This window comes from Podarcis bocagei, assembly GCF_964188305.1.
Source record: "Podarcis bocagei genome assembly, chromosome: 16".
Classification (NCBI taxonomy): Eukaryota; Metazoa; Chordata; class Lepidosauria; order Squamata; family Lacertidae; genus Podarcis; species Podarcis bocagei.
In genome coordinates, this window is record NC_138142.1 from 27,427,222 (window position 1) to 27,445,128 (window position 17,907).

The window sequence follows — 17,907 nt, forward strand, 5'->3', positions numbered from 1 at the left end:
GCCACTGTTCGATATCGGCAAAGTAGGAGGTGTGGATTAAGTTGACGCATCCTAGAAGGATTAAACCAAGGACTCTCACCATGGTTATGGCAGGAGCCTAGTAAGAGACCGTAATGTTACCCATAGCAGAATCACTGTTATTTGGTCATGAGAACAAAGTAGACAGAGAAATAGGATTTGACTCAACTAGAGGAAATAGAGAAATCCTGTATTAGAAGGTGCTGATGAGGTCAGACGTCAGCGCAGCCTCCTTTCAAAGTCTCAGAACATTTACAGATTGGGGTTGGTGCCATTGCCATCTGTCCCAGTGAGGAGAGAGAGCAGCTCCTTGTTTCATTCCCTGAGATGCTCTACTTACCGTATTTTTCTGTCTATAAGACGCCCCCCATGTATAAGATGCCCCCTATTTGGGGGGACTCCAATTTGGGGACTCCCCACTGTGCACTATCTGTGTATAAAACGAGCCCAGATTTCAAACATTATTTTAGAGTAAAAAAACATACACAAAAAGTACGGTTGTTTCACGTTTCTATTTCTTTAGATATCAATTCCCCAGCTGTCATAGGCCTACTGGTTAGAGAGCTAAAGTTCTACGTGTCCATCTTCGCAGGCTGTCAAGCCTCCGATTATTTTTTTTATTTCCCATAAATCCATTAGTTATAACTGAAGTTAGAGGGGATAACCCTGGAGCCAGTTTAGGGGAGCAATTACTCCAAACTTTTAAGTGCAGCCTTTGTTGATGCAAGGTGGAATCATGTACATACGTTTTTCTATGGTTTAAACCATAACAATCCCCATAGTATTATGGCTACCATGGAGACAAGTGGACGTGTGGGCGTAACAAACTTACGAGGACAGAAAACGAAGATATGCCATTCTAAACCCTGATTTGCCTGTTGAGCATTCAGCAACTCACCCGACGGTTTGTGATTTTAAATGATGGTTAGTGCAATGGTGGCTTGGTATGATGGCTAAACTGAACTCTGTGCTTAGCCGGTACTTGTGAACTGAACGCATGTAGCCCTCCCAGTACAAACTATTGTGTAAATTGAGACTTTTAATCTAGATTGGAAGTGTGTGTTTGTGTCCCTTGAAGAATAAAGGTGTGATCCTATACTTCCTTGCCTGGGAATAAATTCCATTGAGCTCAGTGGACATAGCCTTGCCCTGTAAGTGAATTAATCTCTCTGCAATCTTTTCAGTGCCCTCTTGGTCACTGTGTGTCCTTATGTCAACAAACCTCTGGCCACTGGCCACTGTGAGCTGTTTGCCCTGGCTTGCTGACCGAGGTCCATTTCATTGTTAATGAAGACGAGAAGAGGACTGAACCCGTCTGGTCGGAGGGCCGGGCCTTTCTTCCTGTCTGAGCTGCTGCCTCTGTAGTGTCCTGTAGTAAACAGCTGGAGGAAGCTGTGATCTTGAAGTCAGGTGAGCTGAAAAGTCCCCCTCCCCAACCATTTATCCCGCGTAAAATAAGGCAGAAGTATTTTTGGCTTCAGGTCCCAAAATGGATGCCCACCTTTCAAGCAGAGAAAGAGGAGCCTAGAGTGTGAGGGGTTGCTAAGTTTCTTCATGGAGGGCCAGACGACACAACCACAGCCTACTACCCACAATGAATGTGTGTGTGTGCGAGAGTGAGCGAGCAAGATAGTGCATCTTTATTTAGCCTTGCAGCCCCCTGCCAATCCATGTGGGGAACCCCAGGTACTTGTGGGTCTGGTTTAGTGCAAACAGCCTGAGGGTGGCTTCCTTGACCCTCCTCAATGGTCTGAATTTCCACCACTTGGTTTCCATCCGATTTGCCAAAGATCCAGCCGTCACTCAATTGCAATTTAGCTCTGCTTCCTTCCAAATCTCTCTCGCTCTCGCTTTCTGTTTAGAGTGCATGATGAGTTCTGGAGCGGAGTGATTCTGAAATAATGAACCTTTGGTCTTTCACTTTAGGAAGATGAAGCAACTTGTGATTATTCTGCTGTGTGCGTTTGTGTTTCCAGAAGGCCAACGGTGCGGTAAGCGTGTGGGTCCCTTGGTGAAATAATAGCCAGTAATAGGCGAATGAGCTTCAAAAAAAAAATTGAATCCTGACAAAACAAAGGACCTTTGGGTAGATTATAATATATACAGTGGTGCCTCGCAAGACAAAAAGAATCCGTTCTGTGATTCTCTTCGTCTAGCGGTTTTTTCGTCTTGCGAAGCAAGCCCATTGACGGATTAGTGCTATTAGCGGCTTTTAGGGGCTTTTAGGGGCTTATCGGCTTATCGGATCAGCTGATAAGCGGCTTAGCAGCTTAGAAAAAGTCTTGCGAAGCAAGCCCATAGGAAATTCATTTTGCGAAGCACCTCCAAAACGGAAAACTCTTTCGTCTAGCGAGTTTTCCGTCTTGCGAGGCATTCGTCTTGCGGGGCACCACTGTAATGGTCTTAAAATAAATATGGCTGCTTTAACCAGGAGGCTTGTGTGGCAGATGAATGAGACCTTTGGAAAGAAACAAAATTCACAGGTTCTGGCTGCGTATGCAAGACCTTTGATTCTATGCTCAGTGCAGACCTGAGTACTTGCTTTTTCAACATAATCCACACAGCATCTAGATCTGTTGCTTATTTTTTTGCTGCCGAAATGCACTTATTGAGAAAACGGTTTCATTCTGAAAACAGAAAGCTTGTTGCATGTTGATTTGGCATTACCCTGCAGTGTGTTCTTTTGAATAGTTTCAAAATGTTTTTCTTTTCATTTAATTTCTGTGTTTGTGTTGTTGTTGTAAAAAAACCACTTTGGTGTTTGCCACCCTTTGGGAGCAAAAGCAGGATAGGCATTTAGTAATTAAATAAAACCATGTGTTCTGATCACCTGGCTCCAACCAGCAGCTGGGAAATCACATTTTTTCCCCAGTTCAAGTTTCTGAACCATCTTCAAAGGCAGCCCCATGCTAAGTACATTACAGCAGTCTAGCCTGGAATATCCTAGTGCATCTGTGTCCAAGATCCTTCTTCTCCAGAAAGGAGAACTATGTAGAATCTGCATAAAAGTGTAGATGTAACCATACTCTCCCTCTCTCTCCTCCCACCCTTTCTGCTTTGTTTAAAAAGCAAGTGTTCTGGTTCCACTTCGTGTGACCCTTATTTTATTGCATCTGCACCCCACCTTCTTCTCCAAGGAGTTTTAAGGAGGCAACCATGGTTCTCCCCTCCCTCATTTAATCCCAACAACCCTGCGAGGCAGAGGCAGTCACGCCCAGCAAGCATTATGATGGCCAAGTGGGGATTTGAACCCTGGTCTCTCCCAGGTCCTAGCAGTCCAAAGCTCTAACCGCTAAACCACCACTGGCCTCCCTCGCTTGCGGGTTTCCGACCCACTAATTGAAGACCAGGGCCCTGATGAATTTATTCTGTGCAGAGAGCAATGGCTGTGTCACTTCCTTGAAGCGAGACATCCTCAAGCTGATGGTCAAGTGGGAAGATGCGACCTGTCTCCAGAACCATCAAGGTCTGCCCCCGAATCTCCTTCAGTCTCTGCCCCGAAGCTGCATGGAAATCAAAACAGCACTGGAAGGAGCCACAGGTGGGTGAGTCGGGAAAGGGGCATGTTCGGTCCAGAACTTTTAGGGGGTGCGATGAGCTGAGTGCAACGGCCACAAGGTAAGTTCTGCATGTCTCTGCCCATGTGACCATTATGGCGGGGCCTTGAGCTGGCTGTTGTGGACAGGAATCAAAGTGATTCCAAACTATGCAGGGATGGTTCTTGTTAGTGAAATTCTACTCAGTGTTGATCCAGAATAGATTCCAGTGTATAGTTAGCAGAGTAAAAACTTAAACACGTTGCAGGATTCCCCAAAAATAGACCAGAGGCAATTAATATTTTATCCATCAGAGCTTTACTGAAGACAAATGAAATCCAGTTGCAGCAGACTTAACTTAAACATACAATAACTTATAAGTCTAAACCTTAACACTAAGCATACTATGTGCAGAACACCACACCAGAAGGAAGAGAGGTAGAAAGAGAAACCTAGGCTCCTTCTGTCCTTACTATTATAGTCAGCATGACCTTGACAGAAGAGATAAGAGAACTAGTTTAAACCAGCTGTACTCAGCTTCTCTGAAGGAATCACCCAAACAACATGAACCTTCTACTTGTTTCTTTCACACAAAGAAGCTTCTAGAACCCTCTTCAATTAATTAGAATAGGAAAGATCTCTACACATCAGATCAATACTTTCTGCACTAAGAAATGCAAACTAACAGGTTTGTGCCCCACATATGGTGAAACTGAGAACAGCAAATACAGGCACCCCTCCTCTTTAGCGGCTGAAATTGCGCAAGTCAAATGTGTGCAGAATGTGGGGTTATTGTGTAAGAAATATCCATCTCTAACCACTGCTGCCGCTGCCTATGATATTATTGTAATATTGTATATTTTATTTGTGAATGAGAGGGCTATTGATTGCTGTGCTCATGTCTCCACAGTTGGAGACTACAGGAGAGGGCTCTTGCGCCCGGATCCTGCTTGCTGGCTTCCCACAGGCATCTGTTTGGCCGCTGTGAGAACAGGATGCTGGACTGCTAGGACCTGATCAGGCAGGGCTCTCCTGATATCCTGGTTTCCTCTTGCAGATGGGTTGTATGACTTGGCCACAGAAGATGGCGAGGTTTACCAAACCTTCTGCGACATGACCACGAATGGAGGCGGTTGGACACTAGTGGCCAGTATCCACGAGAACAACATTTATGGGAAATGCACCCAGGGAGACCGCTGGTCTAGCCAGCAGGGCAATGACGTCAAAATGGCCTAATGGAGAAGGCAACTGGTCCAACAACGCCACCTTCGGGTCAGCAAAGGGCTGCACAAGCGATGATTACAAGGTCAGCTTTGCTTTCCGTACTGCGCATGGTGGGTTTTCTTGATTAGGAAGCGTACGCAACATAGGTTGTGTTTGAATATAAATCCTAAACCAGGGTTTAGCACCAAACGAATGTAAGTCTTGGGCTTTTGCACTCTTCCTTGATTTCACCTTTCCCACAATGCGGTTGGAACCATTTGCTTCTGTTTTCCAGCTAACCAGTTTGTCATTTCGCCCCCCAAGGTGGGACAAACTGCGGTTAGTTTAAACTGGGAACGGAGTAGAAATATGGGTCTGCATTTTGAAGTGAACTGACCTCATCAGCTGAGCTTGGACTTACATGTGGATTAGAAGACAGCTAACAAAAATGCAGACACAATGTGTATTTTGCGTGGCCAGGTGCAGACCCCCCCCCCTCGACCCCCGGGAGGAATAATGACTCATGACAACGTGTTATGGGATTAAAATTGGCCACAACTTTATCAAATTTTCAGATGTAGGGAGACCTTGGCTTAGGCATTGGGCGTTTATCCCTCCCCATCCAGGGATCTGGGGAACATCAGGGTTATCCAAACTGTGTGGGGATTGGGCTGGCTCTGGAGAACGTTTGTTCAAGCAGAGAGGCCGCCCCCCCAATTTGCTGCAATGCAGGGGAGAGCACTGACAACAAAATGGTGTATGGCCAGCGACTCCCTTCCACACAACCCCTTTAACAGGGAACCCTGGGATCGCTGCCGCGGGGGTTGGGGGGATTGGGTCACTGCTTCACGCCCCCTGCCCATTTAGGGGAGACTAAAGGATTCCGCCCAAGGCCTGAAACTGCCAAAGTTGTGACGTTTTTGCTACGGGGAAGGCAAAACCTGCCAATGCAGGGAAATTCCTTCCCGGTCCTTCAACAGCAACCATCAATGACCGCAGCAGCGCCCACATACCTGTAAAGAAGAGGTTAACCTGCAAAAGGAAGGCATAAACTAAGGGAGGGCAGGGTGGGAGAAGCTCTGGAGCAGACGGAGGACTCCCAGGTAAGTTCCACCCTCTATTGTGTGTGCAGGGTGGTCGTAACCCTACCTGGTCAACTCCCCTGGCAACACCCCCCCCCCTGGGATTGGCTAACTGCCCGAGGTTAGGCGGGAACCTCCAGGTATCCAGTTTGGGGAGGCGAAGCCAGGCTGAACTGCCGGGTCGTGTAGGATCAGGTGGCTGCCTGCAATCTGCAAAAGGCGCCCCCCCCCCATCTGAGGTGGGCAGCGGTCATTATGGGGAAAGTAATACAAAAATGAAAGCAAAAGTTGTCAAGGATGCTGCAAAGCAAGTCCCATAAAGAGTGGGACTGAGGACCAGATAAAGCTATCTGGAGGGCCACATTTGGCCCCTGGGCCCAAAGGTTCTTACCCCCAGCATACAAGATTTTCCTCTCAGACTTTTTTGCTTTTCAGAACCCTGGCTACTATGATCTTGAAGCTCGGGATTTGGCAATCTGGCATGTCCCAAACAACACCCCCATGAAGGAATGGATGGATGCCGCCATCTTGAGGTACCACACTGAAAATGGATTCTTGGCTGAAGAAGGAGGCAACCTTCTCAGGCTCTACCAGGTAAGCATGGCTGCCTAGTGACTCAATATTTGGGCATTGATAGCTGTGACTAGTTTGGAGTACCTGGTGCCCTCTCCTTGTTTTGGGCTCCCAACGCCTATCAGCTCAGCCCCAGGCAGCACGGCCATTTTGAATGACCCCCTGCATTTGCATTGACATTTTGTTTTTAATTGGGATATCTAATCACATGTTATATCTGTTTTGGACCAAGTTAAAGGCTAGCATAAAACAAATGTGATCCTTTTGTTTTTATCTTCTCACATTTGTTATTATTTATTGCATTTATATCCCACTTTTTTCTCCAGGGTGTTCATGGTTCTTCCCCATGTAATTTAATCCCCCAAACAACCCTGTGAGGTAGGTAAGGCTGAGAGGCAGCAACTGGTCAGCATCACTTTTTTAGAGGCCAGCATATATGTTCTCAGACAGGCCTTTCTCAGCTCTTTTGCATTTCTTCTCCTTCCAGAAATACCCAGTAACATATGGGATTGGCACCTGCCCAGATAACAACGGCCCAGCAGTTCCTGTCATCTATGATACTGGCAATGTGCAGCAGACGTCTTTCTTCTACTCCCCAAATGCTCGATGTAAGTTTTAGTTCCGTGAAGCTAGTGCTCAGTGTCAGCGCAAAAAAAAAACTCTCATGGAGTTTGCTTGGATGGCTTTGGTGGGGAAGCTAAAGCCTACCAAAGTATCCAGCCCAAGACCTGAAACTTGATTCTGAAGTAGGGTTGCAAGGTCAGGAGCATCCCAGACCCTGAGATTTCAGGGCCCAATCCCGAGAATTAGGAATAGGCTCTGGTGATGTCATGGGGCGGACTTCAGAGATTCTTTCTCTGTGCTCCCTCCCAACACTGAGTCCTGGAGATGGAGGTTAATTGGGAGAGAGGAGGAGGGAGCAGAGGAGGGCAGATTCCCACTCCACTGAGAGTCTGTGCAATAATTTGCATCTGGCTCCTGCCAGGCTGAAGCTTGCAAGCTGCATTCTTTATTATTATTACAGTGGTACCTCGGGTTACATACGCTTCAGGTTACAGACTCCGCTAACCCAGAAATAGTACCTCAGGTTGAGAACTTTGCTTCAGGATGAGAACAGAAATTGCGCAGCGGCAGCAGGAGGCCCCATTAGCTAAAGTGGTGCTTCAGGTTAAGAACAGTTTCAGGTTAAGAACGGACCTCCAGAACGAATTAAGTACTTAACCCGAGGTATCACTGTATTACTATTATTATTATTAATTGGCATTCATGCCCACTTGGAGCTTCAATACCCCCTGCCCCACCTGGAGGCATCCAGACAAGCCTGGAGACTTCAGGCCAGCCCAGGAGGTCTGGTAACCCTGTTCTGAATAAAAGAAAGAATGAGTGAACCCACCCATCCTCATTCTGAATTTGAATTTTAGCTGTTCGGCATATAAAATGATGGGACTCTCCCAATTATTTTCACCACTTTCGGGAGATGTTTCTTGATTCATTAGCCAAAATAAGGCAACTGCCTCAGTGGCAGGTGTGGTGGTATCCTCCTGAGCTTCCCTCCTGAGTGCCCTGTTGCTTCCCCTATGTTGGGGACAGACCATTGTGTCTTCTTCACCCTCCACAACTGCCTGAAAGTTAGCTGCTCTCAGGTCCACTGTTGCAAGTGCTAAAGTAAGACACAACTCCCATTCCAGAAGGTATCTGTATAGGTTGATACTCTTTCTTTTTCAAAAACTGGAGATGCCAAGCACTGAACCTGGGGCCTTTTGCACCCCAAGAAGCTGCTCTGCACCCTGGCATGCTGCCTCAGCTGAGCTGTGAGTACTGTGTTCAAATTAACAGCTAGCAGCTGCCAAGCTCTTGGGATAGAGGACAGTCTATATGCTGGATACTCCATAATATCCCTCTCCCTCCCCCCCCCCGCCTCTGATTTTGTTTTTCCAGCAAAGATTGAACCTGGCTTCATTCAGTTCCGGGTGTTTAATAACGAGAAAGCTGCCATGGCTCTGTGTGCTGGGGTTAAAGTCACAGGATGTGATACAGAATATGTGAGTGGCTTCTTCAATTGCCAGTGTTGCATATCCTGGTCCCAACAGCCAGGCCGGTCCAACCATTAGCCCTGCTGAGGCAGCCACCTCAAGCAGCAGGCTGGGGGTGGCTGGGCAGAGGGCAGCAGATCCAATAAGCCAGGCAGCAAAATGTATTGGGCCGGGCCGGCCCCTCAATTTTTTTAGATTGTGCACTCAAAATTCTGGCTTATGCTTCTTTCTTTTCTTCCAGACCTGCGTTGGTGGCGGAGGGTATTTTCCTGAAGGACATCCGAGGCAGTGTGGCGACTATACTGCCTTTGATTGGAATGGCTATGGTGCACACAGTGGCTTTAGTGTCTCCAAAGAGTTACTGGAATCTGCCATGCTCCTTTTCTATCACTAAGGCGAGGAAGGAGGTCAAAGTAAACATGACGATCTGTATGCAATTTGGCATGATTTTATTTTTTTTCACATAACAAGGCATGTAATAGAGCAGTCCCACTACCCCTGGTTCACATAGTTTGGCTTTCACAACCCTTTATTTTTTGATGGGCACAATCTGAACCCTGTAATAAATAAAAAAGAATGGAATTATATTTTTTGATGTGACAATAATATTAAAAAATGAGTGAATCTTAACTTACCTGTTTTCTCCCCTAATTAGCTGTATGATGCATTTCAGGTGATCCAAATGATCACCTGTTTTTTCTGTTTTATTTTCTGTATGTTCAAAATTTAAAGAACTATTTTTATAAGAAAAATACGGTGAGGAAGGCTGTTAACCATATCTCCTTCTGCTGTAGAAGCCCATAATGTGTTTGAAAGAATATTGATTTTGACCTCATTCACAGAGGTCAACGTTATTCCCAGTGGGATAATCTATTACTGCTCCTATCAAATGTGGGATGAATGTTTTAACCCCTCTCAAGCAGTTTCAGCATTTGGTTCGATTGGAAGATAGTTGGATAAGATAGTCATTTATAAGCCTTATTATTTCATTACATGTACTATCCATGACTGCAAACCACAATGGCTATGTTCTGTCTCCGCTGTCGGAGGCAGTAATGTTTCTGAATATTATACCAGTTCGTGGGAATCACAAGTGGGGAGAGTTGCTGTTGCACTCAGGTCCTGCACCCAGTGAGCTTCATGGCTGAGCGGGGATTTGAACCCTGGTCTCCCAGGTCATGGCTCAACATTACGCCACACTGGCTCTCATGGCAGATACACTCGCAGATGGCCCTGAGATCATGTTTACCCTCAGAACCACAGATCCAAGAGTGCCCAGCCATGTTTCCTCTGTTCACAGCTCCATGGCAGTTACAAACACCAACTATTATATGAAGCATCGAATCAGCAAATTAGCATTTAGGTTGTGACAAAACATGACTAACTACTTGAAAGACAAATAAGCCCTTCTCCCCCACGCTGAGTAGGAGGAAGATGTTCTGTAATGCAAAAAGAAAACAGATGGGAAATATGAAGGAGATGGGTAGGAATCAGTGCCTGTGTCCTGTCAATGCATTAAGAGGGGGAGAGTTTGGCTGCTGTGCTCAGCCGCTGTCCTTACATGTAAGCAATTAAGCCACAGTGGTTGATTCCAGACATGAAAGTCCCTGGATATTACACTCTGCCCTGTGAAAGCCTGTGCCCTTGTTTAACACTGGTTGTGATTTGATTATTCATTGGGGAGGGAAAGGCACTCAGCACATGCTCAAGAGCACTCTTTACATTTGTATTTTTAACACCCTTTTTCATTCATGAACCTTGAACTAGTTCACAATGTACACAAAAAGCATTAAATAACAGTTAAAAACATTCGAACAGCCATGTAATTTCAATGGCTACAGCAGGCAGAACAACACCCACCCCCTTCATATCAACAGGAAATGCCTGGGTAAAGAGAAAAGTCCTTAAGGGAACTTCAAGTCATTCAGTATTCTGTGGGAAGAATTAAAGTGCATACCAAAACTTTATATTTGTGCATGTAAGGTACATGAATGCACTCTGCCGCCCAGCATAACAAATCCTTAAAAAAAAAGAAAAGGGACTTTTTGCTGTTTGGAAGTGATGGCAATATGTATGGGGAAAGTATAGGGTGAACAAATGATTAATGGGAAGGTGTGTAAACACCCTGCAAGCAAACCAGTGACCTCTAGAGGGCAGGATCCATCAATAAAAGCAATATTTCTCAGGCTTTTGCCAAATTTTTGTGGGATATCTAGCCTCACATAACCAACATGCTTTATTTAAAATATGAAGCAGTTAAGACCATAGAATATGACTCTTCGTTTTCGCACACTTCCACCATGTGAACCCTACCAGTTATGGAGCCATCTTCCTTTTAACCAAAATACAAGCAGAATACCAACAATTTTGAGGTATTGCACAACAAACCATCTTCATGAAGATATTTGTTGTTTTTATTTTGCAATAAGTGATGGAAAAATGCACTGGGAAGTGTGGGATAAAGTTTGCTTTAAGCAACATTGTCTAACCTCTTTGCAAACAAATGAGAATGAATGCTCAAAAGAACAGGTCTTCTGAGGCCTCTTATCTCACAGAAGTCTATCTGGGGTATTGTAATTTTGGGACATAAAAACATACCTTTTGTTTGGGATACAGAGTTGAAAGTTTAAATCGTAGAATTATTTCCAGGGGGGAAAGAAGATGCACATCAAGTACATTCTCCACTCCTAAGATCTGGGATAAAAGAAAGAAAAATCACCAGACAAATCAACCACATGGATATCTGAGGGTTTGCTTGTTTCCTTGTGAAAACAATCGAATAGCAACTGGTAGGCTACCCATGAGGTTATCTGCATTTTTCTGTGAATCTCAAGTTTGAAATTTTAAAAGAAAGCATACGTTTCTAGTGTTTGTAGTAGCAAAGTCTTGAAATGCAGGCAGAAATGGATGGTAAGCAATACAAATTAATGCCAAATTTATGGAATTTAGCTGCTGGAGCTTCTACTCAAGAAGACCCTGGGGTTCAACATTTACTTCTGTCATGTACTCATTACGTAGCCCTAGGCAAACTGCAATCTCCACTACAGCCCTTCCTCCCTTCTGCAACGTGGAGATAATAAGAGTGACCTAACTTAAAGGGTTGTTGTAAAGATTTCAAGATAATTACGTGCCTGTGTACATGTTCCCGTTGACTCTGCATGCAGTGCACTACCACCACAGGTCTGGGAAGCAGTGTACACACCAGCTGCAATCCATATATATCCATCTATTATGCCCTTTCTTATGAAATACTGCATTTTGAGGAAGAAACATTTAGCTGAGTTTTGAATTTATTTTTCATGTGCCCAGCCTGTGAAGCACTCATACTCTGAACACTGCACATAATGCTAAACGTAATTATGCTAAACGTAATTACTGGCTGCATCACTGAAGGTATAATCCTGTACTTGAGACCTACCAGAAGAGAGGCAGTAGAATTTGGTGGAGTCCTGCTATTTCAGCAGAGTGCAAGCATGCCTCCACTCCAGCTGCCCAGTCCACGGGGGGGGGGGGGGAGTAACACTTGCCCTGCCCTGGGCACTGGCAAACCATGCTACACCACTGCAGGAGAGTACATAACATTGGGCTAGAGGGGTCAGAAATGACACATGGTTCTTCTGAAAGATAGCTGGTTTGATTCTGATACAAAGGAGCTTGATAGAATTACCCTCCTGCCTCCAATGCCTATGATAGTTCTGGATGCAATGCTGCATTTATTTATTTAACAAAAATTATATACTGCTTGATCGCAATAAAAATATAACAGAATTACTGATAAAAACGGTAAAAAGCAGATACTTTAAAACATTCAAAATATAATTAAAATCAAGAATAGGCTAAAAAGGCACGTGTTTAATCTCAGGTTTTGTGTGTCTGGATAGGTTTGCCTGAACAAAAATGTCTTTAGCAAGCATCGAAAAGAGTACAATGGAAGCCTGATGTTAATGGGCAGGGAGCTATAAAGTGTAGGTGCTGCCATACTAAAAGACTGATTTCTTACAAGCGCAGAACAAGTATTATGTGGCACCTGTAACAGTGCTAGCTCTGCAGGCTGAAGCAGTCATTTGGGCATCTATAGTGTACGGTGATCCTGGAAGCAAACTGGTCCCAAATTGTTCAGGTCTTTATATACTGATAGTAACACCTTGACTTTGGCCTTGAGAAGCAAATGAGCACCCAGTGCAGATCTCTGAGCAGAGGTGTTATATGTTGACAGAGTCTCGCTCCTGTTAGCAAGCATGCTGCAGCATTCTGGACTAACTGCAGGTGAAAGGGAAGCCCCACACAGAATGTGTTGCAGTAATCTAATCCTGAAGTCACCATGGCATTCCTTATGTTTGCTATTAATTTGTACTGAATTGTTTCAAAGAGCAATAGTACTTTGTTAGCTTCCTCCAGCATGCTACTGGAAAAGAGGAATACAAATACATATCATGAACTCCCAAAACTGGCTCCAGGGGAATGGCAATGCTGGATGAGACCAGCAGAGGGCTCTCCACCCTAACAGTGCTACCACTTAACAGTGCTACCTAACAGAAAATATCCAAGGTGTGATGTGGCCTTAGCGAATTCTCAGTTTGCATGTCCCCACCTCTTCCAGTCTAGAGAGGCCAACTATGGCTGTCATGCCCAAAGCACCCCCAAGCCGCTGGAGCAAGCACTACAGGCATCAAATAAGGACTAGCACTGGAGAATATCCCCTGTTCCTCCAGTCTGTGAAAGTTTTTCTTCTTTGAACCCAGAAGGGATCTGGTTCACATAAAGGGGATGATCTGCCTTTCTCCCTCACATGTGGTGCACCATGACAGCCTTAATTGTCTTGTTTTTTTTTTTTATCCTTTTGGCTTGACAATATCTGAGTAAGCAATCTTGCCATGTCCAAAACATTAAGCTAGCAATATCAGTAAATGTCCACAAGCATCAGTTTGGAACAGACTTGGAGATGGTAGAGGCAATGCACAATTTAAAATATAGCTTTCACCCTTATTCAAACCATTTGGTCGTGCTGGCTAGTTATAAATAACTGCTAAAGGGCAAATTCCATCAACAAAATAATTTATGCAAACAGCAGTTTAATTGCATTAATAAGAAAATTAGATTTCCTACCCTAACTGAAAATATAGGCTCCTAACTTCCTCCAGCCTATCTCAGTTTTTAAACAATGTTTAAGTTTTCCTAACGTATCTTACCATCTAAGTTCCCTGGCATTCTGTAATAAATTCCACAGTTATCCAGCCAGTGCCATAGGCAAAGATCCTGTTGTCTTCAGATAGGTGAGTGTGTGTGAGGAAGAGTTAGATAGTAAGATGGGAGGGTGGAGTGGGAAATAAGTCTCTGAACATCTTTTATACTGTAATAGGAACTGGCCCAAAACGTTCTATCTTGCATATAAATCTAATTACTTGTGTAGACAACTTTAAGGAAGATGTTGAATAGGCATTGCATATTATGAGTGTCCACAATCTAACAAGGAGAAACCCCTGCTTTCAGTTCTTTGTTCAGGTCAGTTTGGCACATTCCAGTATTTCCATCCAAACCATTGCAGGGGGTGAAAGCTACATTTCCCTGCCTGCTGCAATCTCAATAATTACCAGCCATCGCCCCTGCAGCTGCTATTCGGATTCTGAAAAAGCATGCAGAGTAAATGGGAAAATGTATATAATATTATGTCCAGTTTGACCTTTTTGTTTGCAAATCTATTAAAGATGAACTTTCCCTCATTGCACCCGGTCCTGAAATAGAAAAACCATATTCTCAGTCCTTTGAATTGCCTACCCTCTCCTATCCACAATGAGTGGAAGATTTTTTAGAACAATTTGACTTCAAGCAGAGCAGATCCCTTTAGCAGGCTTTAGTAGGAGCAGTTTATGGTGTGAAGGAAACCTTATATGGCTATATATTTATATATTGTGTAAACAGACCAGAAGGGTATTTGTTAACAGAGGAAAAACACAAGGAAAAACAGTTGCCAGAAGAATGCACTTCAGCAGCTGGGATCTCTCTCTCTCTGGCATTCCAGATTGGGTGGAATGGGGGAAATAACAGAAAGTACCAGAAGCTCTAGAAAGGAGTGAATATTCACCTTCTGCATTGTGACAAGTATAAAATTTGCCTTTCCAGCCCCGTACATCTGTCAAGTACGAACGGCAAATAACAGCTGTCTTCCTACAGCCACATGTAATTTTTTCATAACTGCATTTAATAATAACTGGATTACTGCAATGTACTCTGTGGGGTTGCCCTTGAGGTTGGTGTGGAACCTGCAGCTGGTGCAAAATGTGGCAGCTCGATGATTCATTGGGGCAGAATATCGCCAACATGTTACCCTGCAGTTGAAGGCTAAGTTCAAGGTGCTGGTTTTGGCGAATAAAGCCCTATGCAGCTTGGGACCAGGATACTTTAGAGAGCATCTCATCCCTTAAATACCCAGTTGATCACTGCACTCCTCTGCAAATACTGTCTTATCAGGAGGTCTGGATTCCATACAATGCATAAAGTGGGGCTTTAGTGTTGTGGCGCCCACCATGTGGAATTTTCTCTCCCTGGATAATAGACAGGTGCTGTCTTCTGTTGTCTGTTCGGTACCTACTGAAAATTTTCCACTTTCAACAAGAAAGTTGAGAAATGTCCCCATCTGCGGCGGTATTCAAATTGCTCTTACTTTTTTCTCACTTGTCGTTTGCTGCCTTGGACTTATTTGGCAGGAACGGTAGGCTATATATCCAATAAATAAATAAATAAAAATAAAAGACCAGTCAGTTGAAACCCAAGCCTGTATTATCAATTTCTTCCTATTTGTTATGGAATAAAAATAAAGTTCCTTTTCCAATCTGACCTGAAATCCTGTTTTGGGTATGGTTGCTTACATTTTAGTCAGTGATTCTGCTGCATAAGGAGGCACTGAGTTTGTTTCTAAGCAAGACAATGGAAACCCAGAAGTGAGAACTGCAGAGCTAGCAATGCAATAGAAGCACATAACTGCAGAGTTGGAGAGTTCCCAAGAGATCATCCAGCCCAACTCCCTATAAATCCAACAATTCCTAACCACTTGGATGTTTGCTTTTAAATTATATCTCAAGGGAACCCTTACCGCAGTGACTTGCCTGCTAGCTGTCGTGGGACAGCTTTGCTGTGCAGAAGATGGAAGCATATAAGTCAATTCAAATGGAACTGAGGGCTTCTAGGGCCCGGGGCAGGAGTCTTGTTAGAATTAAGTTATAAACGGAAACAAAAAAGCAACCAGTCCCTGGCAGGCCCCCACCATACAGCTAGCTGAGTCCTCTGAGGCCTGGGGCAAGTGTACCCAGCTGCCCTCACTCTGCACAAGCCTGGGGGCCTCACCATTGTGAACTGAGAGTGCAGCTGAATTTAGTACATGCTCAACAGTCCTGTGTGATGATGATGCCTTGCAACAGAAGTATGGTAGTGGGATGACCAAGCAGTGTATTTCAGGGAAGCTTGTCAGCCATGATCAATCTTCACACTCAGTAGCCCCTGATATGTTTCTAAGGAACCCCAGGACTTTCCACAATATAGTTTAAAGAAGACAGTGTTCTAGATCAGGCTTCAGCAACCTGATGCCATCCTGACATTTTGGGCTACATGCTGGTTGAGGCTGATGGAAGTTATAGTCCAAAACATCCGGAGGGCCCCAGTTGGGTGATGGCAGATCTAGATTAACACAGAATTCAAAGAGGTGATCTTGGGTGTGTATGGCTCAAAACACGCAAACCCTATTGTTATTTCCTTCAGCGTACCTTCAGGAACACTGTGCTATGCTTATGGCTGAATTGAGGTCAGGGAGCCAAAGGTTAAAAGCAGTCTGGCAGAGAAGAGAGTACTTGAGAAGGATACTATTTCTGGAACGTGCCTTGGATTGCAACCACCACTGGCCGTAAGCCCGTAGCAGGGCAAAAACTTCTTTGACATTTGCAGAATGCATTTGACGCCCGAGAGAAAACTAACAAAGCAGCAATTGAGATGCAGACTGACCCAGCTGAGACCAGCTAAGGTTGACTCTTCTGCGTATGCACCAAACGTTTTAAGCACACTCTCCCCTCCACACACCCCCCCGAATCCTGGGAACTGTAGTTTATACCTCAGAGCTGCAATTCTCAGCAATCTTAACAAACAACAGTTCCCATGATTTTTTTGGGGGGTGCTTTAAATGTATGGTGTGCACGCAGTTGGAAAAATAAGACAAAGCATCATATTCGTGGACAAGGTTGGAAGTTTTTTCAATGTAAAGGATGTCATTGAGCAGCGTTTCTCTTAGGAAAAGGGCTATTCCCAAAGTAAAGCAGTTGTAATGGAGTGTGAGTGTGGTGAATTAAAAGCTCGTGTGTGCCACACAAATTGGTATTTCTGTTTATTTGCAAACAGTGAGTTTTTACATAAATGTATGCTTCAAAGGAAATCAGAACTTCTAAGCATGACTAAATGCTACATTTTAGGAATTAAAGATTAATTGGATCTGCTACACTTTTGTGTAATAAACACCAGTTTTACTAGCCTGTAACTTTTTTAAGAACTTCAGCTTTTTTTGATGCCTGGGGCATTGCATCTGCCATTTAAATCTGATTTTAACTGGTCGTGTTCCTTTTAACCTTTGTTATCATTTGATTATATTCTTTCAATTTCTCTTTCACATTCTGAGAAATGTTTTTGGATTTCCAAGACCATCTTGAGAGGACGGTCAGATTCAATTTGGGCTTCTCCTTTTTAGAACTGTCCCTTCAATTTTCCTTTGCCAATTTAACCTCTTATTATAGCGGGGGGGGGGGGGGGCTGGATTAGTGACATGCTGCTTGAGCCACAAGCTTTCAATTGTCACCCCCATGCTCTTTCAAGAATTTTAAAATATTTGTTCACAAGCCTCTTTTAATATCTTTTAGCACTGGTTGTGCTTTGTAAAAGGAAAAGGTTTAAAAAACGAAACATGTAAATATTGAAAGGAAACATATTTTCTCCTCAAGCTAATTAAAAAGTTTATGAAGCAATTAGTTCCTTCCTCCCTTTATCCAAAGTAATGGGGCATATTGAGGTCTGAGGGGTGGAGGCTTGGAGTTCCCCTTGCACAACTTGGCAGAGAAGGTAATAAATATATATAGAGAGATGTGCAATATATCCCTGAATAACTTAAGCAAATTTTCCCTCACACACCCCGCTTAAGCGAAACTTCTCACAGCTACTACAACTCCGTTAAATCCCGCCCTCCGCGCCTCGTTGGCTAGCGGCGCTTTTTTCCTCCACCATTCTCGCCTCTCGATTGGCTACCCTCCTGCCACTCCGCTCTCCCACTCCCCCCCTCCCAACCGCCTGTTTCTCATTTTTTCTTACAGCCGGCATCTCTTCTACACACACTGTCCACGCGCCGCAGGCCGGCCTCCGATTGGTTGCCGGGACTGTAAACACGGCGAACCGGCCAATCGGAGCGCTGTGCACGAGGGCAGCACGAGGGTA

The 17,907-nt window shown here is 44.4% G+C and overlaps 1 protein-coding gene and 1 long non-coding RNA gene across 2 annotated transcripts; one reads left to right on the forward strand and one right to left on the reverse strand.

Moving 5' to 3' along the window:
- Positions 1–1,271: 1,271 nt before the first annotated feature.
- On the forward strand, positions 1,272–9,075 carry LOC308576271 (intelectin-like protein). The gene is given in 9 exon segments (XM_081175474.1): positions 1,272–1,428; positions 1,945–2,009; positions 3,395–3,559; positions 4,612–4,778; positions 4,780–4,860; positions 6,275–6,433; positions 6,900–7,020; positions 8,351–8,454; positions 8,687–9,075. Coding segments are annotated over 8 exon segments (1,011 nt in total). The 5' UTR covers positions 1,272–1,428; positions 1,945–1,948; the 3' UTR covers positions 8,840–9,075.
- Positions 9,076–11,706: 2,631 nt separating this feature from the next.
- Positions 11,707–17,858, reverse strand: LOC308576277. The gene is made up of 4 exons (XR_014003162.1): positions 17,606–17,858; positions 15,536–15,574; positions 15,281–15,357; positions 11,707–15,159 (listed from the first exon to the last, which is right to left on the reverse strand). It is a non-coding gene; the product is annotated as an uncharacterized lncRNA (long non-coding RNA).
- Between the last annotated feature and the right edge of the window lie 49 nt (positions 17,859–17,907).